At 46.6% G+C, this 26,755-nt stretch overlaps 3 protein-coding genes across 4 annotated transcripts; 1 reads left to right on the top strand and 2 right to left on the bottom strand.

Annotated features, from left to right (window-relative positions):
* Positions 1–502: 502 nt before the first annotated feature.
* slx1b (SLX1 homolog B, structure-specific endonuclease subunit) lies at positions 503–7,741 on the top strand. Its single transcript, XM_068741468.1, has 5 exons — positions 503–925; positions 1,359–1,410; positions 3,183–3,503; positions 4,872–5,087; positions 7,576–7,741. Exons 1-5 carry the CDS (start codon positions 753–755, stop codon positions 7,603–7,605), a joined length of 792 nt encoding a protein of 263 aa, XP_068597569.1. The 5' UTR covers positions 503–752; the 3' UTR covers positions 7,606–7,741.
* A 67-nt stretch (positions 7,742–7,808) lies between these two features.
* Positions 7,809–18,064, bottom strand: LOC137895953 (membrane-spanning 4-domains subfamily A member 4A-like). 2 transcript variants are annotated; one of them, XM_068741482.1, is made up of 7 exons: positions 17,991–18,064; positions 16,208–16,329; positions 16,020–16,130; positions 13,473–13,526; positions 12,397–12,555; positions 11,584–11,706; positions 7,809–8,804 (listed from the first exon to the last, which is right to left on the bottom strand). In XM_068741482.1, the coding sequence occupies exons 1-7, from the start codon at positions 17,995–17,997 to the stop codon at positions 8,766–8,768; spliced, it is 615 nt and encodes a 204-aa protein (XP_068597583.1). In that variant the 5' UTR covers positions 17,998–18,064; the 3' UTR covers positions 7,809–8,765. The 2 variants fall into 2 exon arrangements, with proteins under 2 accessions (XP_068597583.1, XP_068597584.1); XM_068741483.1 differs by lacking the exon at positions 13,473–13,526.
* Positions 18,065–18,742: 678 nt separating this feature from the next.
* On the bottom strand, positions 18,743–26,465 carry LOC137895820 (macrosialin-like; the record flags this gene model as incomplete). Its single annotated transcript, XM_068741335.1, is given in 7 exon segments — positions 18,743–20,415; positions 24,209–24,379; positions 24,691–24,748; positions 25,444–25,554; positions 25,888–25,972; positions 26,060–26,436; positions 26,439–26,465. Coding segments are annotated over 7 exon segments (969 nt in total), but the record flags the coding sequence as incomplete, so codon positions are not given.
* Positions 26,466–26,755: the final 290 nt, after the last annotated feature.

Raw genomic sequence — 26,755 nt, 5'->3', positions numbered from 1 at the left:
GTCCGAAATATTGTGTTTCACAGAAACGACAATAAATGCTTTTCCTTCCTTAGTGAATGTTTTAGCGGTATTGTTCATTTGTAGTTCATAACACGTTTTTATTTGACTCACAACGAATCACTGACACGTCATTTTGAACTGTTCTCATCAGGCGTCTTTGTGGCCTCCTAAGTGGTACCGTGTCCGCGCCCAGCGAACGTAAATATGTCCACAGTCCGAATGAAAGTTGATGTAAAACGTTGCAGAGCTTTTCCCACGATAGAAGCAGCGTCCGTGCTAACCTGGAGTTATCGTGCTAACATGGAGTTATCGTGCTAACATGGAGTTATCATGCTAACATTGAGTTATTGTGCTAACATGGAGTTATTGTGCTAACCTGGAGTTATTGTGCTAACATGGAGTTATCGTGCTAACATGGAGTTATTGTGCTAACATGGCGTTATCATGCTAACATGGAGTTATTGTGCTAACATGGAGTTATTGTGCTAACATGGTGTTATCATGCTAACATGGAGTTATTGTGCTAACATGGAGTTATCGTGCTAACATGGCGTTATCATGCTAACATGGAGTTATCGTGCTAACCTGGCGTTATCGTGCTAACATGGAGTTATCGTGCTAACATGGAGTTATTGTGCTAACGTGGAGTTATTGTGCTAACATGGAGTTATCGTGCTAACATGGAGTTATTGTGCGGGATGCTTAAACGTTAAATTCCCTCTGGAATCAGAGTTGGGCTGATTCTCGTCTCAATGGTGGTGGAGGTAGAGAGTTTCTTCGGGGTGTACATGCTGTTCTGCACCAATCCTAAATTCAAAGGCCGGATCTACGTCGGCTTCACCGTAAACCCGGAGCGCAGGATCGGTCAGCACAACGCCGGGCGGCACCGGGGGGGCGCGAAGAGGACGAGCGGGCGAGGACCGTGGTGAGAAAGGCAAAGTTGCGCTTGTCTCCGTGCGGTTTTAATATTATGTATGATAATTGATAAATGCTAGTAAATAGGCAGAAGGTGCAACGTCATCAATACTTTTTGTTCGAGCCTCCGAAGCTGCGCCTGAGCCAGAAGACGTTTCATCTGTTTCTTCAGCTTCAGCACGGTTACGGTCGTCAAGGTCACACCTAGCAGTTAACGTTATTATGGGATCTATTGTTTTTCTTATTTTATTTTGATTATAGGTATTCATTTTCTCGTTTTTGAAGTGACCGTGTATTGTGTATGAGTGTAATGGAGGTATGGATTCATGCTGGTTTCTAGCATGATAATATTAGCAGAGCTGTGGCTGTTTTCTTTATAAAAAAGCTCCTAAACTGGACAGTGTTCAGCCACATGCCGACTAACGGCGTTCCTGTTTGTTCAGGGAGATGATCCTCATCATACATGGCTTCCCCTCGGACATCACTGCACTCAGAGTGAGTACCGACTTCCTTCCTCCCCATTTGATTTCATTAAAACAAAGCCACATCGGTAAATTATACTACAAAACTACCCGGTTTCAGACATTCCTTAAGAACGTTTTTGAAATTGTTTCATGAAATCTGTTAATAGGTTATATATAATCAGTCTGACAGAAGCCAGCGCAAAACGCCGCTCTTAATAGTGGTGGATATTCTTTGTACTATTATATAAGCCAGACGTCTTGCTTCAGGTTCCCTGTACGTGTTTGTAGGCAGGTTCGTTTGACAGTATGAACAGATCACGCAATGCTGAAATGGAATGAAAACAGATTTATGAAGGAGTTTCATACTCATTTCTGAGACTGCTTTTGAAAATTCTCAAGTTACGTGCGTAAAGATTTAAAAGTAAGTAAATTGTATCTATATAGCACCTTTCACAGACAAAAGCCACGAAGTGCTTCAGAACACAATAAAAGAAATACAAATACAAAAACAGAACACGAATCAAAGCGCTCGTATGTTAAAGTGCTCGTACGTTAAAGCGCTCGTATGTTAAAGTGCTCGTACGTTAAAGCGCTCGTACGTTAAAGCGCTCGTACGTTAAAGCGCTCGTACGTTAAAGCGCTCGTATCACAGAACGCTCGTACGTTAAAGTGCTCGTACGTTAAAGCGCTCGTACGTTAAAGCGCTCGTATCACAGAACGCTCGTACGTTAAAGCGCTCGTATCACAGAACGCTCGTACGTTAAAGCGCTCGTGCGTTAAAGCGCTCGTATCACAGAACGCTCGTACGTTAAAGCGCTCGTACGTTAAAGCGCTCGTGCGTTAAAGCGCTCGTATCACAGAACGCTCATACGTTAAAGCGCTCGTACGTTAAAGCGCTCGTACGTTAAAGCGCTCGTGCGTTAAAGCGCTCGTATCACAGAACGCTCGTACGTTAAAGCGCTCGTACGTTAAAGCGCTCGTACGTTAAAGCGCTCGTACGTTAAAGCGCTCGTACGTTAAAGCGCTCGTACGTTAAAGCGCTCGTACGTTAAAGCGCTCGTACGTTAAAGCGCTCGTACGTCAAAGCGCTCGTACGTTAAAGCGCTCGTATGTTAAAGTGCTCGTACGTTAAAGCGCTCGTACGTTAAAGCGCTCGTACGTTAAAGCGCTCGTACGTTAAAGCGCTCGTACGTTAAAGCGCTCGTATCACAGAACGCTCGTACGTTAAAGCGCTCGTACGTTAAAGCGCTCGTATGTTAAAGCGCTCGTATGTTAAAGCGCTCGTGCGTTAAAGCGCTCGTGCGTTAAAGCGCTCGTGCGTTAAAGCGCTCGTATCACAGAACGCTCGTACGTTAAAGCGCTCGTGCGTTAAAGCGCTCGTATCACAGAACGCTCATACGTTAAAGCGCTCGTACGTTAAAGCGCTCGTATGTTAAAGCGCTCGTACGTTAAAGCGCTCGTGCGTTAAAGCGCTCGTATCACAGAACGCTCGTACGTTAAAGCGCTCGTACGTTAAAGCGCTCGTATGTTAAAGCGCTCGTACGTTAAAGCGCTCGTACGTTAAAGCGCTCGTACGTTAAAGCGCTCGTACGTTAAAGCGCTCGTACGTTAAAGCGCTCGTACGTCAAAGCGCTCGTACGTTAAAGCGCTCGTACGTTAAAGCGCTCGTATCACAGAACGCTCGTACGTTAAAGCGCTCGTACGTCGAAGCGCTCGTACGTCCGAGCGTACGTCAAAGGAGGGGGGGGGGGGCATTTTCCAGATGTTTACGGTTAATAATTCTAAGTGTCTTTCTTTTTTCAGTTTGAGTGGGCGTGGCAACATCCTCACTCCTCGCGGCGTCTCTCACACGTCTCCCGGCGTTCCGGTAAAGAATCGAGCCTGCAGTTCCACTGGCGTGTCGTCTCCAACATGCTGCGGGTGGCGCCGTGGAACAGGCTGCCGCTGACGGCCCGCTGGCTCAAACAGGACTACAGGATAGACTTTGAGCCCAGTCTGCAGCCCCCCCTGCACATCCCCCTTGCGTTTGGGAATGTCAGAGCCAAGAAGGTGATTCAGCCTGCGAGACAGGTGGAGGAGGAGGAGGAGGCATCCAGGTGTTCCCTCTGTAAGGGGCTGGTCCAGGTACAGCGTCTTCACCTTTGTTTTGGTTCTGTCCTAATCATTTCAAGAAATGGTTCCACCCTGTGATTAACCCATTGTATGCCATTGACTCTCAACGACATTCATAATCCAAACGTTGGGCGCCATTAGCGTCGTCGGGGGCAGGCAAGGGGACAGTCTTGCCCATGTCCTCAGCGCACTCTGACAATCAGGGCGCCACTGCCAGCTACTGGAGTGGATGTGCAATTACACTTTAATCTAGTACGGCAAAAAAAGCATGTTCTCCGCGGTCACAGGCGCCCCCCCCTGACATCGCACCGCACCCCCCTAGAGAGTCGCGCCCCACCATTTGAGAACCACTGAGTTAGACAAAGTGGGAAGTACGGAGAGAGGAGGAGGGATAATGGCGGCGCAGAGGGTTGGGTAGTGACCGAAAGAACGAGATCGCGGGGACAAGCGGCTGAAATGAGCTTCCTCCGTAGGGTGGCCGGGCTCTCCCTTAGAGATAGGGTGAGAAGCTCAGTCATCCGGGAGGAGCTCGGAGTAGAGCCGCTGCTCCTACGCGTTGAGAGGGGCCAGATGAGGAGGCTCGGGAAGCTTTTCAGGATGCCTCCCGGACGCCTCCCTGGGGAGGTGTTCAGGGCACGTCCCACCGGGAGGAGACCACGGGGAAGACCCAGGACACGCTGGAGAGACTATGTCTCTCGGCTGGCCTGGGAACGCCTCGGGATCCCCCCGGAAGAGCTAGAGGAAGTGGCCGGGGAGAGGGAAGTCTGGGGTTCCCTGCTTCGGCTGCTGCCTCCGCGACCCGGCCCCGGATAAGCGGAAGACGATGGATGGATGGATGGATGGATGGATGGATGGACGGACCTCTACTATGTAAATACTAGGGATTGACTGATATGGTTTTTTTATGGCTGATACTGATTGTTAGTAGTCAAGGAGGCCGATAACCGATATTTGGAGCCGATATTCATTTGCAGTAAAAGTGAAAATATTGGCATCAAAATTTAGAATAGTACAAACTCAAACGTAAAAGTTAACTAATTACTACTAACTCTTAGTAGAAATGAATGATTGCTGTCGCCTCACAGCACGAAGGTCCAGGGCTTGAAAGTTCTCCCGTGTCTGCGGAGGTTAGGGTTAGCCGAATTGGGAACACCACATTGTAAGTGGTGGTTGTTTGTCCTTCGTGTTGCCCCACGATGAGCTGACGACGCTTCCGGGGTGTGCGCGTCTTCTAGGATAGGCTTCAGCAACGCCCGTTACCCACAAGGTGGACAAAGCAGCCACGAAAATGAATGAATGCATCATCAAACCGCAAACAATCAGTAATGGTGGTCGGTCGATGGTAACGGTGCCTTTTTGATGGCATCTTCTTTTCCCCAGGTGTCAGAAAAGCTGAGCTGTTTCCATCCGTCCTGTGAAATGACGAGTCATATGATCTGTCTGGCCAAACACTTTCTAAAGTCCGAACCGTCCCATCTCCTTCCACTGGAAGGCGAATGTCCCGCCTGCCACCAGTCTGTGCTGTGGGGGAATCTCATCCGCCACAAACACGGCTGCTTCGGAGATCTGGAGGAGATCTCACAGTGTGCATCGCATGTAGGTTACAAATAAAGCTTTGACTCATTCAATGTCAGCCATGTTCAGCGGACCGCTACCCTCAGCGCCAGCATTCTGACCGACTTTTCAAGACCCACAGAATATTGTGTACTATGACTATGTAAATATCAAGTCTACTACTACTAGTGTACTTTCTTCTTGTCCCCTGAGGGGTCGCCACAGCAAATCAACGTTCTCCACTTTACCCTGTCCTTTGCATCGTCCTCCCCAACACCAGCCACTCTCATGTCCTCCCTCGCTACGTCCATGTCTCTTCTCCTGGGTCGTCCTCTAGCCCTGTCCTTTGCATCGTCCTCCCCAACACCAGCCACTCTCATGTCCTCCCTCACTACGTCCATGTCTCTTCTCCTGGGTCGTCCTCTAGTCCTGTCCTTTGCATCGTCCTCCCCAACACCAGCCACTCTCATGTCCTCCCTCACTACGTCCATGTCTCTTCTCCTGGGTCGTCCTCTAGTCCTGTTCCCTGGCAGTTCCATCCTCAGCATCCTTCTACCGATATAGTCCCTGTCTCTCCTCTGGACATGTCCAAACCATCAAAGTCTGGTCTCTCTGACCTTGTCTCCAAAACGTCTAACCTTCACTGTCCCTCTTATTGTCTCATTTCTAATCCTGTCCAACCTGGTCACTCCCAAGGAGAACCTCTCTCTCTCTCTCTCTCTCTCTCTCAACCCAGCCGGCCAGACAGATGGCCGTCCACCATGAGCCTAGGCTCTGTCCAAGGCTTCTGCCCGTTAAAGGGAAGTTTTTCCTTGCCTCCGTTGCTCTTGTGGGTCAAGTTGGGTTCTGTGTTTCCCTGCAGGTCTTTCCCTGCTAATCCTGTAAAGTACCTTGAGATGACTTTATGCTGTGATCTGGAGCTATAGAAATAAAACTGAATAGAATTGAATTGAATCTCCTCCACTTCTAGCTCCGCCTCCTGTCTTTTCCTCAGAGACACTGTCTCTAAGCCGTCCATCACGGCTGTCCTCACCACTGTCTCTGAGCCGTCCATCATGTCTGTCCTCACCACTGTCTCTGAGCCGTCCATCATGGCTGTCCTCACCACTGTCTTGTAGACCTGTCCCTTCGTCCTATCACAGAGCACACCTGATACTTTCCTCCCCCCGTTCCAGCCTTCCTGCACACGATTCTTCACCTCCTTTCCACATTCTCTCCATCACTCTGCTCTGTTGACCCGAGGTACCTGAAGTCCTCTCCCTTCTTTACGTCTATTCCTTGTAGCTTCACTGTCCCCCCTGGGACCTTCTCATGTACACACATGTACTCTGTTTTACTCCTGCTCACCTTCATTCCTCTCTTTTCTAGAGCAGACCTCCACTTCTCTAGATTCTCCTCTACCTGCAGATCACAATGTCATCTGCAAACATCATATTCAGAGGAGCTTCCTGTCTCACCTCATCTGTTGGTCTATCCATCACCATGGCAACCAAAAAAGGGCTCAGAGCTGATCCCTGGTGCATCCCACCTCTACACTAAACTCCCCTGTCATACATGTCCTGAACTACTTGGCTGTACTTCTCTGTCCTTCCAGACTTTCTCATGCAGTACCACAGTTCCTCTCTGGACACCCTGTCCTAGGATTTTTCTCGATCAGTGATTCTTAACTGGTGGGTCACGACCCAAAAGTGGGTTGCAGACCTGCTTTCAGTGGGTTGCGGGCCTTTGCCTGGGCAAAGAATTTATCAAGAAGTTAATCATCATAGTGTCAGCGATTCACACTCCTTAACAGTAGATGGCAGACAACGACATATTTCACACCACATAGAAGAAGACTCACGTTTATTTGTACATGCTAGGGATAGGGAAAAAGCCAGATTTGTATCGATACACGATTTTGCACATGCGCAATTTAAAAATCCTTTATAAATAATATTTATTGAATAACAGTTCCAGAAAATATGAATGTAAGTTCAGAAACAGCGAGGTGTTGGCATGTGAAAGCGTGAAGCCCTCAAAAGATAAACCTGTCGAATACTTCAAAAGACGACTTCAAACCCTGAGAACATCACAAAAGTGTCTCGGTTCTTTGTGCAGGTGGCACATCGTATAGCGAAGTTAAAGAAGCCCCACACCATTGCAGAGGACCCCATCTTACCTGCAGCCGTTGACATGGTCAGGGAGATGCTGGATTGGCCTTTGAACTCTTTCATCTCAGTTTCATCTGTCTCATTCATCTCCCACGTCTATCTCTTTCTTCACGGAAAGGTCAATTAATGCTCCTTTTTCCAGATCCATTTAAAAATGTAACCCCGCCTTCTTGCTGCATGCTCAACCCTCCCTCCCAGCATTATCATAGTACTTCAAGTAGTTTTTGTGTAATGTGCAAAGAGATGGACAAAAATAACACACACACCGATGGACATAAAAAGGCCTTTTGCAAATGCAATCGTGTCTTTCATATTGGATGAATTGTGCTTTAGAAATGAATTCAGCGTTTGCTTCACTGTTGTCCTCTTGTCCTACACAGAGCCAGTGGACAGATGAACTGCAGATCTGAAGGAGTACTACCTGAAAGACTTTCAGAAGTAAAGGCAAAAGACTGTCCAGCAGCTGTTTAAATATCCTGTCTCAAAGGTGTTGTGGTTTTATTTACTAATCATATGTATCATTTTAGCCATGTCTGTTATCAAATGTGTTAAATGCATAGTGTGCGCGTGGGGGGGGGGGGGGGGGGGCACCACATATCACAAACTGCACAAATACAAATAATAAAACCTTTATTGTATTAACTTTTTTAATTCCATGCAGGTCATTTGTGGTGATAAAAGTACTAGTTAAAAGTATTGTTTCTGTATTAATCAAAGTGAAGTAATGAGTCAGGACGTGCTGTAAAGTGAGCGCCCCCTGCAGTCAGAGAATGTCCCCCTTCTCATTATTTGACATGTTTTATTGGACAATAAAACACTCTTCAGGCAGAGCAGGACACTGAAGAGAACACTTTACTTATAGAATCTTTTTTCCTTTCCTCCAAACTATCAGGTGCATATTAGACACTTACGTATATCTTAACGTGTACAGATGATATTTGTATTCATCACCATTATTAAAGGTGTGTAATTAATGTGATATACTGTATTTGAAAGTGACTGTACCCTTAAAACAGACACGCAAACACCGCACACACAACACAATCTTACTTTCAAAAAATAAAAGATGAATTTACAAGCGATTCGATGCCTCGTTACTTTCTGCTGCTGACCGCGTTGTTGCTATGACAACGTGGCATCAGTGCTAACAAACACTGGAGAGCTGACATCGCTCCGTTATACGTTGTGTTCACTGCAGTATTTTAATCGGCATAATACAGAGCAGTTAATGTTTGAGAAGTACGGGATACATAATATGCTGTATCTAATTTAAATGTATATATTTATACAGGAGAATATAAGAGCGTATAATACTGAAGTACTGCGCTTGAAGCTGTGTGTATTGGTTTGGAACACACACTCTCCTTGACGATGAGAAGGCGATCAGAACACGAGACGATACTCTTCTCTTATTGGCTCGTCTCCACTCAAGGTGATTTCACTGAAGCAGTTTGAACATTTTGATGAGCGCCCGCCGCTGTAACTTTGTGCAGCGTGTGCATGGCGCTGTCCTTTGCCCCTGCCCCCCCCCGCCGCCGTCCCCCCCCGCCGTCCCCGCCGCCGTGTCTCCTTACTGCTGGACGGGTGGAACTTGTACTGTTATCACCGGCTGAAATAGAGACAAGAAAGAGAAGGAACTGAAGCCATGGATGTTGTTCTACTTTCTAGTGCAGTCTTCAAGGCGGTCTGTCGCACTGAAATCACAGTTTGTACCAGAGTTGATGAAGAGGAGGAAGGTTGATGTGTGTCCAGGAGACCAGGAGGAAAGGAAGCAAGGCTAGAAGCAGAGGAGCAGGATTCAAGTTGTTTATAACGGAGGAGAGGAAAGAGGAATGGAGGAGGAGTTATCTTGAAGGAGTTGGTGCAGAATGTTCTAGAGGAGAATCGAGTGTCGGAGAGACTGATGAGTTTGAAGCTGGAGATTGAGTTAGAGGAGAAGGAGAAGTTCTTACGCTCCACAGGTAGGAGGTGAGTTAGAGGAGAAGGAGAAGTTCTTACGCTCCACAGGTAGGAGGTGAGTTAGAGGAGAAGGAGAAGTTCTTACGCTCCACAGGTAGGAGGTGAGTTAGAGGAGAAGGAGAAGTTCTTACGCTCCACAGGTAGGAGGTGAGTTAGAGGAGAAGGAGAAGTTCTTACGCTCCGCAGGTAGGAGGTGAGTTAGAGGAGAAGGAGAAGTTCTTACGCTCCACAGGTAGGAGGTGAGTTAGAGGAGGAGGAGAAGTTCTTACGCTCCACAGGTAGGAGGTGAGTTAGGAGAAGGAGAAGTTCTTACGCTCCACAGGTAGGAGGTGAGTTAGAGGAGGAGGAGGAGTTCTTACGCTCCACAGGTAGGAGGTGAGTTAGAGGAGGAGGAGAAGTTCTTACGCTCCACAGGTAGGAGGTGAGTTAGAGGAGAAGGAGAAGTTCTTACGCTCCACAGGTAGGAGGTGAGTTAGAGGAGGAGAAGTTCTTACGCTCCACAGGTAGGAGGTGAGTTCGAGGAGGAGGAGAAGTTCTTACGCTCCACAGGTAGGAGGTGAGTTAGAGGAGGAGGAGAAGTTCTTACGCTCCACAGGTAGGAGGTGAGTTAGAGGAGAAGGAGAAGTTCTTACGCTCCACAGGTAGGAGGTGAGTTCGAGGAGGAGGAGAAGTTCTTACGCTCCACAGGTAGGAGGTGAGTTAGAGGAGGAGGAGAAGTTCTTACGCTCCACAGGTAGGAGGTGAGTTAGAGGAGAAGGAGAAGTTCTTACGCTCCACAGGTAGGAGGTGAGTTAGAGGAGAAGGAGAAGTTCTTACGCTCCACAGGTAGGAGGTGAGTTAGAGGAGAAGGAGAAGTTCTTACGCTCCACAGGTAGGAGGTGAGTTAGAGGAGAAGGAGAAGTTCTTACGCTCCACAGGTAGGAGGTGAGTTAGAGGAGAAGGAGAAGTTCTTACGCTCCTTTATTGGAGAACACAGAATAAAGTGTCATAATGAAAACGTGATGAAGCCGTTTGACTCTTCTTCATCACCGATGGTGTCGAGGCGTCTCCTTTTGACGACACTGACATGAAGACTTGCCTTTGAGGAATGGACTAACGAGTTTGAGCAGTTGTTTTGTTTTTGCAGGTTCTTCACTACGTTTTTCAGTTTCTGATTGTTCTGAGAAACGCAGGAACTGCCGTGAAAATGTTAATCGTGACGTGAGAAACTCAGGCATTGGGATCCCCTCGAGATGCGGTTCCTCTTCACATCGGCGAGTCGAGGCATCGGGATCCCCTCGTGATGCGGTTCCTCTTCACATCGGCGAGTCGAGGCATCGGGATCCCCTCGAGATGCGGTTCCTCTTCACATCGGCGAGTCGAGGCATTGGGATCCCCTCGAGATGCGGTTCCTCTTCACATCGGCGAGTCGAGGCATTGGGATCCCCTCGAGATGCGGTTCCTCTTCACATCGGCGAGTCGAGGCATCGGGATCCCCTCGAGATGCGGTTCCTCTTCACATCGGCGAGTCGAGGCATCGGGATCCCCTCGAGATGCGGTTCCTCTTCACATCGGCGAGTCGAGGCATCGGGATCCCCTCGAGATGCGGTTCCTCTTCACATCGGCGAGTCGAGGCATCGGGATCCCCTCGAGATGCGGTTCCTCTTCACATCGGCGAGTCGAGGCATCGGGATCCCCTCGTGATGCGGTTCCTCTTCACATCGGCGAGTCGAGGCATCGGGATCCCCTCGAGATGCGGTTCCTCTTCACATCGGCGAGTCGAGGCATCGGGATCCCCTCGTGATGCGGTTCCTCTTCACATCGGCGAGTCGAGGCATCGGGATCCCCTCGAGATGCGGTTCCTCTTCACATCGGCGAGTCGAGGCATCGGGATCCCCTCGAGATGCGGTTCCTCTTCACATCGGCGAGTCGAGGCATCGGGATCCCCTCGTGATGCGGTTCCTCTTCACATCGGCGAGTCGAGGCATCGGGATCCCCTCGAGATGCGGTTCCACTTCACATCGGCGAGTCGAGGCATCGGGATCCCCTCGAGATGCGGTTCCTCTTCTTGTTTAACGAGGTTCTCGCCTGTCTCCTCTCAATCAGACTCAGGTGACACATTAAAGGCCAAATTTTGAAGCTGCCTTTCATCTCAAACATCTTGAAGAAGGTCGTTTAGTCAATACTTCACCTCCATCGCATGTTTTGGAGAACGAGAGAACACGGAGAACGTATAAGCTCCGTTTCTTGCTGGTAGGCGACAGCGCTAGCCACTACGCCACCGTGCGGCCTGTTTTTTTTTTTATGAACTTGCAAATTTGTAGCATGCCATAGTGTTCCACTTCACTTTTTGGATAAACAATCTACATAATCAAATAGAAGAAGCCCAGAGCGGGTCGGTACCCCGGTCTACAACGAACGTGCCCCGGCCAGGATGAGGGCTTACTCACCATTTTGGGAGCTGGCGTGCAGCAGTTGACCACCTTGCAGCAGTAGATCGCCAGCGTTGCAGAGATCGCCAGCAGGACAACCTGAGTGACCATGCTCTCCGCGTGAAAGTGGGCGTGGGTGTTCTGCAAGGACCACGGGCGTGAAGCGCGGAGAAGATGCATGAAAGAAAAGCTCCGACCGTTGTTCCACTTTCGTCTCTGCTGCTCACATCTCACTCAACTGAAAATGTTTCGTGTTTGCATCCATGCAGTGTAGCATAGACACGAGAAAAGCACCTCCACCAAGACCGACCAACCCTACAGGGGTTGGGGTGTGGTCTCACTTGGGCCGTGCCCCGCCCCCCCAGTCATCGTTCAGGTTTAGCTTTGATAGGCTAACCCCCCCCTTTATACTGGCTGTGTTTTGTTGCTTACCCACTGGAAACATTCTATGTAGGACAAACCTCTAATTCTTTCTTTTCGTCTGTTGTTTCCTCCAGTAAAATGTTTTTCATTTTCATTTCATTCATACTTTTTTTTACTTTATTGTTTTGTGCCTGAATTTCTATAGATTATACCATTTAAAGCATGTTGTGGAAATCAGGTGGGTATTTCTTTTTCCTGAATAAAATACTAGAAGAAGGGAAGGAGGAGGTGAGTTAGTGACGGGATAATCAAAACCTAATTTTCCTAACACAACCCAGACGCGGGAAGCGTAAATCACTTTGGCCTCACTGAGGTGCAAAACAAACCCAGCTCTGAATACAGGAACGTAACCCGACCTTGCCTGCATAAAGTACAATAGTAGTTCATTCCAGTGAAACCATAGCTCACCTCAATGTCCCGGCAGGTTTCACCATAGTTTACGGTGAAGTTGTCATGGTAATAACGCCAGCATTCAGATGGGGTGTCCTCCATTTTAACCACTGCGAGGATAAAGTTGAAGATGGTGGCGCCGCTGGCCACAATCTGCATCCCCAAGCAGGCTCTGAGCTGAGAGACGCAGGAGACACAACCTTAGCGCAGCGCTCATCTTTAAATTGACGCGTGACTTGTTTGACCCCCAAATCTATCTGGCTGATCGAGATGAAAAAATGTCACCCTGAAGTACAGTAAAGGTAAAGGTGAACACGAGGGCCGCTCACCTGGAACCATGTACCCGTTTGTCTAGCGGTAAGAAGGGCCATGGTTCCATCCCAGCCGGGGACGGTCTGCGTGTTCTCCCCACTCACCAAATAACACAATGTAGGTAAACCGGTCACTCCACATTGACCTTTCTGTGACACGCCCCCCCCCCCCTAATGCAGGCAGAGCGTCACTGAGAAAACATTTCATCAAAATGGATAATAATGGAAAAGCTGGCGGGCGATGCTTCTGTCCCATTTTTCAAGGATAACAAGTATTTCAGTGAAGGCTTTTCTTACGGCTTTTTTTTTGTTAAAGATGTAGCAAGGTGCTACGGGAGTCAAGAAGTACGAGTTGCTGCACTCCCTCTTTCATTGATTACGTTTTTGGTGGCCTTATGTGGAAATTACTCAGTTTGTTCCAGATGAAATGTACAGTAGTATCACGTTGTGGCTGTGACTTCATTTCAAAATAAGAGCAATAATCTGGAACTATATGACAATAGTCTACGGAAGAAAATGTTAATAGAACTTACGCTATGGTCTAGCGGTCAATAACCATCAGAGTAATACAAACATCCCACCGATAAGCTCGAAGTCAGATGCTAGTTAGTTAACTAGTCGATTCAACGCAGACCTTTCATCGGGAGCGTTGCCCCCACGGAGGTTCGAGGGTTCGGGTTACAAATCATCACACACTGTTTCGGGTGACCCTTCAACGTGCCAACTCTTTTGGAAACAGGCTTGTATCACAAGGTATTATGGCCGATCCTGTTAGCAACTCACCGTCGGCAAATGCAGGTTCTGTGCTGCCACCGCCACGCTGCCGGCGATTACCACCTAAGAGCACGAGTCACACAATCAAACAGGAAGTCACCAACCGAGCACGCTCTTCCACCGCCACTGTCCAAGAACAATGAAAGAACGGGCCTCCGTTTCAATATGCACAGCCACCATCATTATATGTGTGAGAGTCTAGACCAGGCATGGGCAAACTAAGGCCCGGGGGCCATATGCGGCCCGTTGGGCTATTTAATCCGGCCCGCCGAACTTGTCCAAATTGTATCATTAAATTAAGTTTTATTATAATTAAACCCCAATCTTTGACCTTTTCTCTGTGATACTACCTGTAAAAGGCCAAATCCTTTCATGTAATGGCTTTTGCATGTCCATCTGTTCCTGGCCCCGCCCCTCTGGCTAATTTTAGAACCCATTGTGGCCCGCGAGTCAAAAAGTTTGCCCACCCCTGGTCTAGACCCCTGATCTAGACTGTGATATTTCCGTGTTGGCTTCAAACGGACTTTTGTGGAAGAGATGACTGGACTACATTAATATGAGGATGCAAGGAAGGTCCTTTCTTTAAAATGTAGGTCAATTTAGATGCATGTGATTTCTGATTTGTTTTAAATAATATATTATGTAGCTAAACTTTTGTTTTCTGTATTTTTTCTTCAATGTGCATAAACAATGGGAAAAATAAACTTTTCATCCAATTAAACATTCTCAAGTTTAACGACACAAATAATGTACAATGCAAAACAAAAAGGCCAGTTACCACGAAGAATCCAAAATCTGTTCAAGGTGAAGAGTGTCTTAAGAAAGCAAAACACACAAATTGATGTCGACTGACTGACATAGTCCAGAGGGGGGGGGGGGAGTTTATTGGATGTTATTAGCAGGTTCCAAATAGACATTTGCTTCAATCAAACCCCCTTTCGGTTGGTCAGGGTTACAAAGCCTTTGAAATATTGTCCTTTGTCTCCGTCTCATTGACGAGTGAACCGGAATAACATTCATTCTTGATGCCAGGAGTCTCTGTTCTCCCTAACGGAGGGGGGAGGGCGGAGCAAAAGCGGAACCAAACTACACTAAGTATTGATCAATAGACATGATTTATTTTTGACTGAACAGTCGTTTATTTGCTTGTGCAATCGGGATCAAAGTCGAGCAGACAGCGGTTCGACTGGGCAAACACCAACACATTAAAATGCATTCTGGGAGGCTTTTGAGAGACCACATGACCTCCGCCCAGCTCTGCAGGCGCACGCTCACACCAGTGACGTCTCTAAAAGGTGCAGGGGGCAAAATCAAGCGATGATCAATGATATGAATGCATTGAACCTGTCATAATATCACAGCACGGTAATGGCCCTGCTCTGCGTACGCATCAAAGACAGCCCCCATTGCCTACCCTCCTGCCCTCTAGGGTTCGGCACCGTTGGCATTTGAAGGGTTCTTATTGCGCTTTAGTGACGTACTTCTTCTATAGCAGCCATTTTGTCATTTCAATGTCGAAACAGCAAGTGTTGCTTCAAAGAGGAAGCCGTCCAAAGAGCTCGAAGCAGCTTTCACTTCCTCAAACCACACTCATCACCTTTCTACACACTCGCCCCTCCTTTCAGGTCACCTGACCGGCACGGGCAACGGATCACCGCGTTGTCTGTGTCGGTGCTCAGTCATCCAGGTCACGGTAAATCAATCGTTTCTCCTCTCATCCAACAGGCTTCTGCAGTTCTAGCTCTGGTAGAGAGTCCAGATGCGTGCATTCCTGCTGTCTGTCTTCTGGGCCAACCCTCGTTGCTTTGCTCAGGACTACAAACTCTGCTCAGCCTCAATCAATAAAAACTACTGACGCCTATCAAAAGGCTCATTAACAATGGAAGTCAGTCACTAGGGACGTCCCGATCAAGTTTTTCTTGCCCTCGAGCCCGAGTCATTTGATTTGATTGATTTTGAACCGATACAGAGACCCAATCCGATCCTTCTTTACAGGTCCCATATTATAAAAACTCACTTTCCCACGTTTCTACACTATTCTGGTGGTTTTGGGTTCTCATCAACCCAAAAACAGCGAAACAAACCATCCAGTCAACCCTCCGTAGTTTGGGTCGGTCTGTAATCACCTCCTGAAACTCGTCTGGGAGAAATCCCTCTCGATTTCCGATCATCCCTATCAGGCACAACACTGCAGCATTTGGTAAGATAGAAAAGACGTGAAATTGTGTTGATTCTGCATTTGAGGAAAGATTCCATTCATTTATTCTCTGTAACCACGCATCCTGTGTCTCAGGGCGGCTGGAGGTGAAAGTCAGGAGACGCCCTGGTTGGGTCACAACTTCAAAACAATGTCCATATTCAAAATGTAAAAAAATAAAATGTTTACAACTTAAATAAAAACACATCAGTATAAACATCTCTGTGCTGGAGGATCTGCACTCAGAGTTCAGTGAGATACATCTGACTGGTTTTTGCTCCAGAAACTAAACTTGATGATGGATGGTTGGAACACATTCACGTCCTCCTTGCGTCATTAATGTCAGGCATGTTGCTTACCAGTAGAGAAGCGATGAAGAACGGAATGTCCGTGTGCACACGAGTCAGGTCTTTGGCCAGAAACACAGCGACACAAATGATCTGAAACATGCTTAGACCAATCTGTGTGATCTGGAACAGCAGGGAGAATCATTCACACTAGGTCACAAACCGGTTCACGTTCAAAGCCACGTGGAAACATACAGTACCCCCAGAGCTTTGGGCTCCGCTTCCAGGTACTTCTCCTTCCTGTGCACGTTTCTCTGGAAGGTAACCGCGACCAGAGGGCTCTGAGCCGGGCTCATGGTGTCCTGCACCTCGGCTGCTTCATCTGGAATAAGGAGACCACATGAGGGACGATATGCTCCATGTGTAGCACTGTAACATGAATACATTGTGTGTGTGTGTGTGTGTGCGTGCGTGTGTGCGGTCAGGAGAGGCAGCGCCTCACCTGCCATCATGAGAAGTAAAACAATCAAATGATGATCAACTAAATATTATTTGTTGAACAATTTGTCTGATCTGTAAATTTATTTACTAAAATCAAATCACTTTTTAGTAATTAAAATCACTAAATCTGCATATTTCCTGTTCAAATACAAGCGGAAGATGCGAGGTGCGGCGATGCTTTGTAGACATGATGTTTGTAGACACGTTAATTAAATGCTCTTATTTTTAACAGTCTTAGTCATGTATTTAACGTGTTTGTAACGTATTTAGTCTCAATGGTTTGACATGAAACCGCAGTGAAACATCACAAGGTGAGGCTGCCGGTACCTCTGACTCAGGACACAGGCGCGCGTGAGCCCGTCTCGATGTTCGTCCTAGCGACGAAATACGCGAGTTCAAAACTAGGAAGTCGCACCGCAACAATGGAAGATGCAGACGCTATATCAAAGCTAAAAAAGTATTAAAACTGGACTTTCAGTCAAAGCAAGAATTCATAAATGATGGAAGACGTATGCCGGAGTTCAAAGGTTCGCTTCAAACGTCGGGACGGAAGGAGGAAGGAGCCGAGGGGCTGCTGCTCCGCACGCTCTGTTGGTCTCGCAAAGATCATTAAGAGACTAAAGTAGAATATATATTCAGTCAGTCAGTTAGGCCATTGTTTATTCTGAAGATACACTTTAGTGGCCGACTGCCTTTTGCTGCTGCAGTTACTGTAATGAAAAGGTGAATCTTAACAGAAACTATTTAAGTCTGCCTTTTTATTATATAATTTAAATTAGAAAATATAAATTAGAAACAGAATTAATAAACAAAGATATACAACTTTTTTATTTATTACTTTTGCACAAGTGTATTGTATATATGTATTTTTATTCTAATGCTGCACTGTCTGAACACACATTTTTCTCTGTTGTATTTATATTTATTTATGCAGAGAACAAACAAATAAATGTTTTCCCTTTCAGAACTCCTGATCTTTCACTCTTTTCCCTCAATAACATTTATTATTTCCCTGTTTCAATCAGCCATTTTAGCAGCATCAATCCGTAGCAGGTGAAACTTGTATTCAAAAGTATATTTCTATGCACCTTCTGGGTAACTGACTCAGTGACGCAAATGGCCCACCTACAATGGGAGCCTATCAGCTCGGGCTGAACGAGCCTAAACGCGATGACAGCCAATCAGCGTCCACTTCAGGGGCTCGCTGACCATTTACTCCACCAAAGAGCCCAACGAATAAAAGCACGTTATAAAACGGAAATACAGAAGCAGTAAATGTAGAGATTAAACATTAGATTAACGCGATTAAACTCTCTCTCTCTCTCTCTCTCAGCTCCTATCTGTGTGTGTTTGTGTGAAGAAAGCTGGTAGAATCTGACCAGCCACAGACCTCACCGCACGTCACTGTGCGCGTGCGTGTGTGTGTGCTCGCGTAAAAACCAATCTGCTCGAGCTAACGGTCACACCGGAAGTCAGTTTCAACATCTGGATGTCGTCACGCGGATCCTCCGTGAGGAGCTTCCGGTGCGTCGCGTCGTTTACCTGCCATGTTCAGCGTCGCCGCTCGAACGGCTCCTCTCCTGCGCGTGAATGCGCCGGTCGGGCTGCAGGTCCGAACCCCGAACCTCCGGGACGGAACGAACGCGGCGCTGCGATGCGCCCCGCCCCGCCCTGTAACGTGACTCCGGCGTGACGACACAGCAGCTGCTTCAAACTCGGGCCGCGATTGGCTGCTGTGATTTGGCACAGAAAGAAATGAACGACACGTTGTGTCCTCGAACAAGCGGACGAGCAATCTGCCTGTTGCCTCCCACCCTTTGAGGCTCCGACCCGGTCGTTGGTGTTCTTAGACGGACGGAACGGACACACATTTTTATTTTGTTATTCTATATTGAAAAAATTAATTTGACATACGAGTATTTTGAGTTCCAGGAACAAATTAAACTCGTATGCCAAGATATTACTGTATCTGGGAATGGGAGCAATGAAGCACGGGGTGGAGGCAAATGAGAAACCCTAACCCTAACCCAACAATATCAGTGCAGCCTTCTATTATTCATCTGAGAAGCTTTCAGCAATTCATTATGATGAATTGATCCTTTAAATTTTAAAGGATCAATTCATCATTTTAGAACAGACATGTTTTTGTGTCAAGACTTGGGTGAGAAGATCTTTCTACTGCCTGTCGGAACTAGCTAAAAGCAAACGGCGGGTAAACGTGTGACGCAACACAAATGCGTTCCGGATCAGAGACGACAATAAAACAGTTTAACCAAAGATGGGAAAATGGCAGCTTGAGCTTTGGTGGAAGTTCCCTTTATCTCCAGGTCAATATCAGCAGTATTGTGGAAAATAACCATACAAATATATACATAGAATGAAAAATACAAAAGTACTGTTGGGACAGCAATCAGTGCAATTATTGCAAGGCAATATGAATAATCCCTGAAAAATGCCCTTATAGTTTTCCCTTTCTGATGATTAAGTGCAAAGAAAGTTTGTTTTTGACAAAGTAGGAAAGTACATCACTTCTTTTTTTTTTTTATCCCTGGATGAGAGATCAGATTTGATCAATTAAAGCAACACACAAATAACACACACATATTAAAACAATAATGCCAAAACAAGAGAACACACTTTTTCAACAACTTGTGTGAAGTATATCATTTAGCTCAGGGGTCGGCAACCTTTCCCACTTTACAATATACTCAAGCCCAGAGTGCCAACACACAAAATACTTTTTTTGCCGTATTTAAACATGTTTCACTTAACTAAGTACTTAGTTGATCGTTATAGGTAATAGTGCATATCTATAAATCAGTGTTGTGTAGGAGACACACAACTTACTGCAGTCGACAGGAAAGCCTCCTTCCTGTGTTCTCCGTCAGCGAATGGCTTTCCTTGTTTCACTATGAGAAAACTGCGCTAGACACCGCCCTCCGGGGAACAGCAGTAACCTACGGTGTCCTACGAAGGACCTACAGCACCACCTAGCGGTGTGTTCTGGTTACTGCCTTACAAATTCAATAAAATACAATATTCTTTGTATCGCCACGTGTCACCATAAATACCCTCCCGCGCCAGGCATGACACGCGTGTCTTAGGTTTAATCTAAATCAGGGGTCGGCAACCTATGATCAAAATCTGTCTACATATGAGCGACAACCAATCAATATTTTCACTGGTTAGTAAGTAGAATGTAGGGTTCAGCAAAACAAAAATAAATTCTAATGAGAATTTGTGGTCAGGTTTGTCTATGAAGATGTTAATTCTATATTTGCGTAGTAATATTAATGTCCTCCATAACAGCGCTTTACATGAGAATATAGTTCTGGAGTCACCTGTAATTTTGGGTAAAATTATCGTATGATTTTTCAAAAAGTATTTGCAAATAAATTGTGAAATTTAGAAAAATATTGTTTACACCTTGATTTTAAAAACACACATGAATAAAGTCTATATTATGTATGTGGAATATTAAAACAAAAATAGATACATAAACAAATAAAAAAAATAATGGCACTTAAACTTGCAGGTTTAATTTTTAATCTAAACATTTAAGTTAATATTACTAACCAGACCAAATTGTGCATTTATTTTAAAAAGGGGTTTATAAAAAATATGAAGAGGTTTTTATTTAGGTTTGAGGCTACTTTGACTTGATATAACGTGCAGTATTGATCAATATTAATCAGTGCAACCTGAGAGGGGATGCCTGGTTCAAATCTTCATTAGAGCGTACAATAATAAACCAAAGATGGGAAAATGGCAGGTTTAGCTTTGATAGAAGTGTCCCTTCTCCCCAGGTGGGCCGGTGCCAGCGTTCCTCACAGAGGCTGGTAGCCAGCGGCCCTCTTTCTGCGACTCAGCAGGTAGGCCACCACCACGATGATGATGAGCACCAGCAACGTTATTCCTACCGCGATGGCAGCACGGTAGTCATGCTGGTCTGCTGCACAGAAATCAGCTGGGAAAACATCAAAGTTACGTCACACAACAAACACCAAAGAAGCCATGGACCACCAAATAAAAATTCCATTTCACTTTCATCACTATACAGAACTTTGAAAAAACTATTTGGGATTACATGTTGAAAAACACAACTGTAAAATGAGATCTGACAATTTTTTATATGTTTAGATATTGACTAATTTTAATAAAGGCAGCAACAGACCTCCAAATGTTGTGTTTCACCGACTGTAGTTAAACCTGTCTGGCCCGTTCGACAGGTAGCGCGTGATCTTACAGGTAGCGCGTGATCTGTGGTTCGACATGTGATCTGCGGTTCGACATGTGATCTGTGGTTCTACATGTAGCGTGTGATCTGCGGTTCTACATGTGATCTGTGGTTCTAAATGTAGCGTGTGATCTGTGGTTCGACAGGTAGCGCGTGATCTGCGGCTCTACATGTGATATGTGGTTCGACATGTGATCTGTGGTTCTACAGGTAGCGCGCGATCTGCGGTTCTACATGTGATCTGTGGTTCGACATGTGATCTGCGGTTCTACATGTAGCGTGTGATCTCTGGTTCCACATGTGATCTGTGGTTCTAAATGTAGCGTGTGATCTCTGGTTCTACATGTAGCGTGTGATCTGCGGTTCTACATGTGATCTGTGGTTCTACATGTAGCGTGTGATCTCTGGTTCTACGTGTGATCTGTGGTTCTACATGTAGCGTGTGATCTCTGGTTCTACATGTAGCGTGTGATCTGCGGTTCTACATGTGATCTGTGGTTCTACATGTAGCGTGTGATCTGCGGTTATACATGTGATCTGTGGTTCTACATGTAGCGTGTGATCTCTGGTTCTACGTGTGATCTGTGGTTCTACATGTAGCGTGTGATCTCTGGTTCTACATGTAGCGTGTGATCTGCGGTTCTACATGTGATCTATGGTTCTACGTGTAGCGTGTGATCTCTGGTTCTACATGTAGCGTGTGATCTGCGGTTATACATGTGATCTGTGGTTCTACATGTAGCGTGTGATCTCTGGTTCTACGTGTGATCTGTGGTTCTACATGTAGCGTGTGATCTCTGGTTCTACGTGTGATCTGTGGTTCTACATGTAGCGTGTGATCTCTGGTTCTACATGTAGCGTGTGATCTGCGGTTCTACATGTGATCTGTGGTTCTACGTGTAGCGTGTGATCTGCGGTTATACATGTGATCTGTGGTTCTACATGTAGCGTGTGATCTGCGGTTCTACATGTGATCTGTGGTTCTACATGTAGCGTGTGATCTCTGGTTCTACATGTAGCGTGTGATCTGCGGTTCTACATGTGATCTGTGGTTCTACGTGTAGCGTGTGATCTCTGGTTCTACATGTGATCTGTGGTTCTACGTGTAGCGTGTGATCTCTGGTTCTACATGTAGCGTGTGATCTGCGGTTCTACATGTGATCTGTGGTTCTACGTGTAGCGTGTGATCTCTGGTTCTACATGTGATCTGTGGTTCTACATGTAGCGTGTGATCTGCGGTTCTACATGTGATCTGTGGTTCTACATGTAGCGTGTGATCTCTGGTTCTACATGTAGCGTGTGATCTGCGGTTCTACATGTAGCGTGTGATCTGCGGTTCTACATGTGATCTGTGGTTCTAAATGTAGCGTGTGATCTGTGGTTCGACAGGTAGCGCGTGATCTGCGGCTCTACATGTGATCTGTGGTTCTACATGTAGCGTGTGATCTCTGGTTCTACGTGTGATCTGTGGTTCTACATGTAGCGTGTGATCTCTGGTTCTACATGTAGCGTGTGATCTGCGGTTCTACATGTGATCTGTGGTTCTACATGTAGCGTGTGATCTCTGGTTCTACATGTAGCGTGTGATCTGCGGTTCTACATGTGATCTGTGGTTCTACATGTAGCGTGTGATCTGCGGTTATACATGTGATCTGTGGTTCTACATGTAGCGTGTGATCTCTGGTTCTACGTGTGATCTGTGGTTCTACATGTAGCGTGTGATCTCTGGTTCTACATGTAGCGTGTGATCTGCGGTTCTACATGTGATCTGTGGTTCTCCGTGTAGCGTGTGATCTCTGGTTCTACATGTAGCATGTGATCTGCGGTTCTACATGTGATCTGTGGTTCTACGTGTAGCGTGTGATCTCTGGTTCTACATGTGATCTGTGGTTCTACATGTAGCGTGTGATCTCTGGTTCTACATGTAGCGTGTGATCTGTGGTTCTACATGTGATCTGTGGTTCTACATGTAGCGTGTAATCTCTGGTTCTACATGTAGCGTGTGATCTGCGGTTCTACATGTGATCTGTGGTTCTACATGTAGCGTGTGATCTGCGGTTCTACATGTGATCTGTGGTTCTAAATGTAGCATGTGATCTGCGGTTCTACATGTGATCTGTGGTTCTACATGTAGCGTGTGATCTCTGGTTCTACATGTGATCTGTGGTTCTACATGTGACCTGTGGTTCTACAGGTAGCACGTGATCTGCGGTTCTACATGCGATCTGTGGTTCTACATGTAGCGTGTGATCTCTGGTTCTACATGTGATCTCTGGTTCTACATGTGATCTGCGGTTCTACAGGTAGCGTGTGATCTGCGGTTCTACAGGTAGCGTGTGATATGTGGTTCTACATGTGATCTGTGGTTCTACATGTAGCGTGTGATCTGCGGTTCTACAGGTAGCGTGTGATCTGTGGTTCTACATGTAGCGTGTGATCTGTGGTTCTACATGTAGCGTGTGATCTGCGGTTCTACATGTGATCTGTGGTTCTACATGTGATCTGTGGTTCTACATGTAGCGTGTGATCTGCAGTTCTACAGGTAGCGTGTGATCTGTTGTTCTACAGGTAGCGTGTGATCTGTGGTTCTACATGTGATCTGTGGTTCTACATGTAGCGTGTGATCTGCAGTTCTACATGTAGCGTGTGATCTGTGGTTCTACAGGTAGCGTGTGATCTGCGGTTCTACAGGTAGCGTGTGATCTGTGGTTCTACAGGTAGCGTGTGATCTGTGGTTCTACAGGTAGCGTGTGATCTGTGGTTCTACAGGTAGCATGTGATATGTGACACTGGCCTATTCCACTGAAACTTTTGACTGAAAGCAAAATGATTCATCCCCATCATATCAGGTTTATTGGTAACATACTATTGATCTACTGAGATCAGTTTAAATAGATCAATGCAGCGCATGTTTAGTCTCCTTGTTCTGCTGACTACGCCTCTAGCTGCTTTAATCCGATGATCAGGTCTGGCAGCATTCTGATTTATAAACATCACGATGCCATGATTACCGTTTAATAATCAATTCATATATCCTCATATACAGTACCGGTATATCACTATATCTGAGGAGGGATGCAGTACAAAGAATAATAATTACTAGGGCAAGTGCGTGAAAAAGTGATGACCTCAGGGGCGATTCAGGCAGACCCGGTTTAGAACAGTTGCACCTGCAGATGTCTCAGAGTCTCGCCTTGAAATGTCTACTTTACGCCTTAGAGAGTCAAACGATGTTGACTCAGCAAAAATGGCTCGAAGTTCATTGATTTTCTTGCATTTATAGATCAGGTCTTTTGTGGTTTGGGCTTCAATGATTTGTCATTTTAAAAACATCTGGGAACCGCTTAGTTCTTTACTTTTGACTAATTCTATTTAGCCATTGATCAGGAGGTGAACATTTGCATATGCTTTTATTGACTATATATACTTCGTATAGATACTCCATTATAAAAGGCTCTCAAGCCAAAATGATTTATTTTGTTCTGAATCAAAGTAAATACTTGGACTTCTTGATGACACTTACGTGAGCCAAACTCCATTGCTTCAGTCAGGTCGAAGGCCTGCAGCCTGACTGCAGTGGCATTGAGGTACAGCCCGTTCCCCATGTAGATGGACTCATTGCTGCAGGAGTAGGAGTGGCCCACCCTCGCCTTGAAGAGATGCACCGACGTGTTGGCAGCATTGCGGTTGTTACCTGCAAGAGTTAAACAGATGGTGCGCTTTCAGGAAGGAACAGCCACTCCCATGAGGGAAACCGAACAAGAGCCAGACAGTTCAGGTTGCACCGGTGGAAAAGCCGGTTGGCATCGCATGCTGCGGTTCCAGATTCTTGTCAGGTGGTGACCCACTCGAGAAGGAAGTTGGTCTCTCACTTCCCGTACTTTGCATTTCAAGTCTTTCAACGTTCCACAATAACGAGCCACTCGCAAATGCAGACCCCAATCAGAGGACTTCAAATATAATTTACTAAAACGACAGCAAATCAAATGAGTGTTCCTGACTTACTAGGGTAATTGAGATTGAAGGCCAGGGTATCAACGAAGACTTCGTTATCTGCAGTGCTCTGGTGACAGAACATAAGAGGTACTCATTTTATTGTGGGAATAAAAAAACAGTGACATTAAAGGTCCCATATTCTACCCTTTCAACAAGTTAATGCAGTTCTAGTCTTATGTTCATTTTATTCTCGTAGTCAAAGAAAACTCAGTATTTCAGTCTCGCTTTAATAAAAGCGCTGAAACGTCTTCGCTTGATTCGTTGTTTTTTGCTCTTGGTGATTTACCTCGATGACTGAGAACCTGCACCGACATTTCACCGGTTCCACATCAGACAGGAAACCACAATCTGTGGCTGTTGCAGATTTGACACCAAGGTCATGGTAACTAAATACGACTCTGCAGGGATTACAGTGCCTGGATGGTACGTCTGAACTAATGAACAATAGGTTCTAAATCATTTGGGCAGCTTCTTCAACAGACGTATGAAAGGGGACGGGTAAGCCTTCCTCCCGGTCACATGCTCGAAGAACTGGTTTGTCAACAAAATTTCCCTTTTCAAAAGTTCTCCTCTGACTCAGGGTTCTCTGTTAGGTTACCATGACCGGTAAACAGCTAGTTACTCGTGTAAAAACTAAAGCCTTTATCAAGATCACAGCATTTCATTTCCTTTAATAAAATACCAAGTGTCGAGGAAGTCAGAAATCCGATACCGTTGAGAGGAAGGTAGACCTCCATGGCTCTCGTCACCTTTGTATCCTACCTTGTTGAATGAGAAGGCGATGCAGCCCTCACTGAAGGTGAGGTTGAAGGACGCGATGTTGTCTTGACAAGAACCAGTTACTTCGGTCATTTGTGGATTAACAGTGAAGACCTGGAAGAAGAAGAGACTAAGTTGAGAGTGACCCGTCTCACAAGTGATGCTACAATCGTCAAAGGACAGGCCAATGTCAAACCTCCCCTGATTATTAAACACATCACATTGCCGAAATCTAATTATGCAGAAAAATATCGTCTCAATTCCTGAGAGTACGGCGCCGAACACGGCATTGCCGAAGGCTGAGTCCGAAATCCAAAACGCTCTACAAGTCTTGGTGAAGACAAGCATAGCGGAACAAATCCAGACCTGCTAGCGTAACACGACGTAAAGATGTCGCGGCCCTTTGGCCCATCTGCTCTCGCGTTGATTCCGACAAAAGACAAGTACCTCAGTGGGACCCAGTTGGATTTGCAGCCCCATGCGAGCCACCACACAAACCACTTTGCCATTCGTGACGTTGTAGCTTCCCACAACTAAAGGAGTTGGAGGAGTTGTTGTGGGAAGAGCAGTGGTTCCATTAGTTGTGCTGGTGGTGGTGATGGTGGTGGGGGTGGGGGTGGTGGTGGTGGGGGTGGGGGTGGGGGTGGTGGTGGTGGGGGTGGGGGTGGTGGTGGTGGTGGTGGGGGTGGTGGGGGTGGTGGTGGTGGGGGTGGTGGTGGTGGGGGTGGTGGGGGTGGGGGTGGGGGTGGTGGGGGTGGTGGTGGTGGTGGAGTTGGTGGTGGTGGTGGAGTTGGTGGTGGGGGTGGGGGTGGTGGAGTTGGTGGTGGGGCTGGTGGAGCTGGTGGGGGTGGGGGTGGGGCTGGCGGAGCTGGTGGTGGTGTTGGTGGTGTTGGTGGAGTTGGTGGTGGGGCTGGTGGAGCTGGTGGTGGTGTTGGTGGTGTTGGAGTTGGTGGTGGTGGAGTTGGTGGTGGTGGAGTTGGTGGTGGTGGTGGAGTTGGTGGTGGGGGTGGGGGTGGTGGAGTTGGTGGTGGGGCTGGTGGAGCTGGTGGGGGTGGGGGTGGGGCTGGCGGAGCTGGTGGTGGTGTTGGTGGTGTTGGTGGTGGGGGTGGTGGGGGTGGTGGGGCTGGTGGAGTTGGTGGTGGTGGAGTTGGTGGTGGTGGTGTTGGAGTTGGTGTTGGAGTTACCAGGTGCCATTCTCATGAATACATTGGATTCCTTTTGATCTTCAGCCAATGACAGCGCTTCAACCCAAAAGAATCAGAAAGAGTAGACAATGAAAACAAATGTCTTTGTTTCAAACCACTTCATGTTCTTC

This window comes from Brachionichthys hirsutus, chromosome 7 (assembly GCF_040956055.1).
Source record: "Brachionichthys hirsutus isolate HB-005 chromosome 7, CSIRO-AGI_Bhir_v1, whole genome shotgun sequence".
Classification (NCBI taxonomy): domain Eukaryota; kingdom Metazoa; phylum Chordata; class Actinopteri; order Lophiiformes; family Brachionichthyidae; genus Brachionichthys; species Brachionichthys hirsutus.
Note: the sequence above shows the minus strand (reverse complement) of the source record. Positions and strands in the feature narration are given on the sequence as shown.

Coding starts and splice junctions, on each gene's coding strand:
- slx1b (XM_068741468.1), top strand. CDS start 753: ATGGTGGTGGAGGTAGAGAGTTTCTTCGGGGTGTACATGCTGTTCTGC. Junction 3,504..4,871: donor TCTGTAAGGGGCTGGTCCAG/GTACAGCGTCTT, acceptor TCTTTTCCCCAG/GTGTCAGAAAAGCTGAGCTG. Junction 5,088..7,575: donor TCTCACAGTGTGCATCGCAT/GTAGGTTACAAA, acceptor TGTCCTACACAG/AGCCAGTGGACAGATGAACT.
- LOC137895953 (XM_068741482.1), bottom strand. Junction 16,131..16,207: donor CGGAGCCCAAAGCTCTGGGG/GTACTGTATGTT, acceptor CTGCTGTTCCAG/ATCACACAGATTGGTCTAAG. Junction 12,556..13,472: donor AGAACCTGCATTTGCCGACG/GTGAGTTGCTAA, acceptor TGCGTCTCTCAG/CTCAGAGCCTGCTTGGGGAT.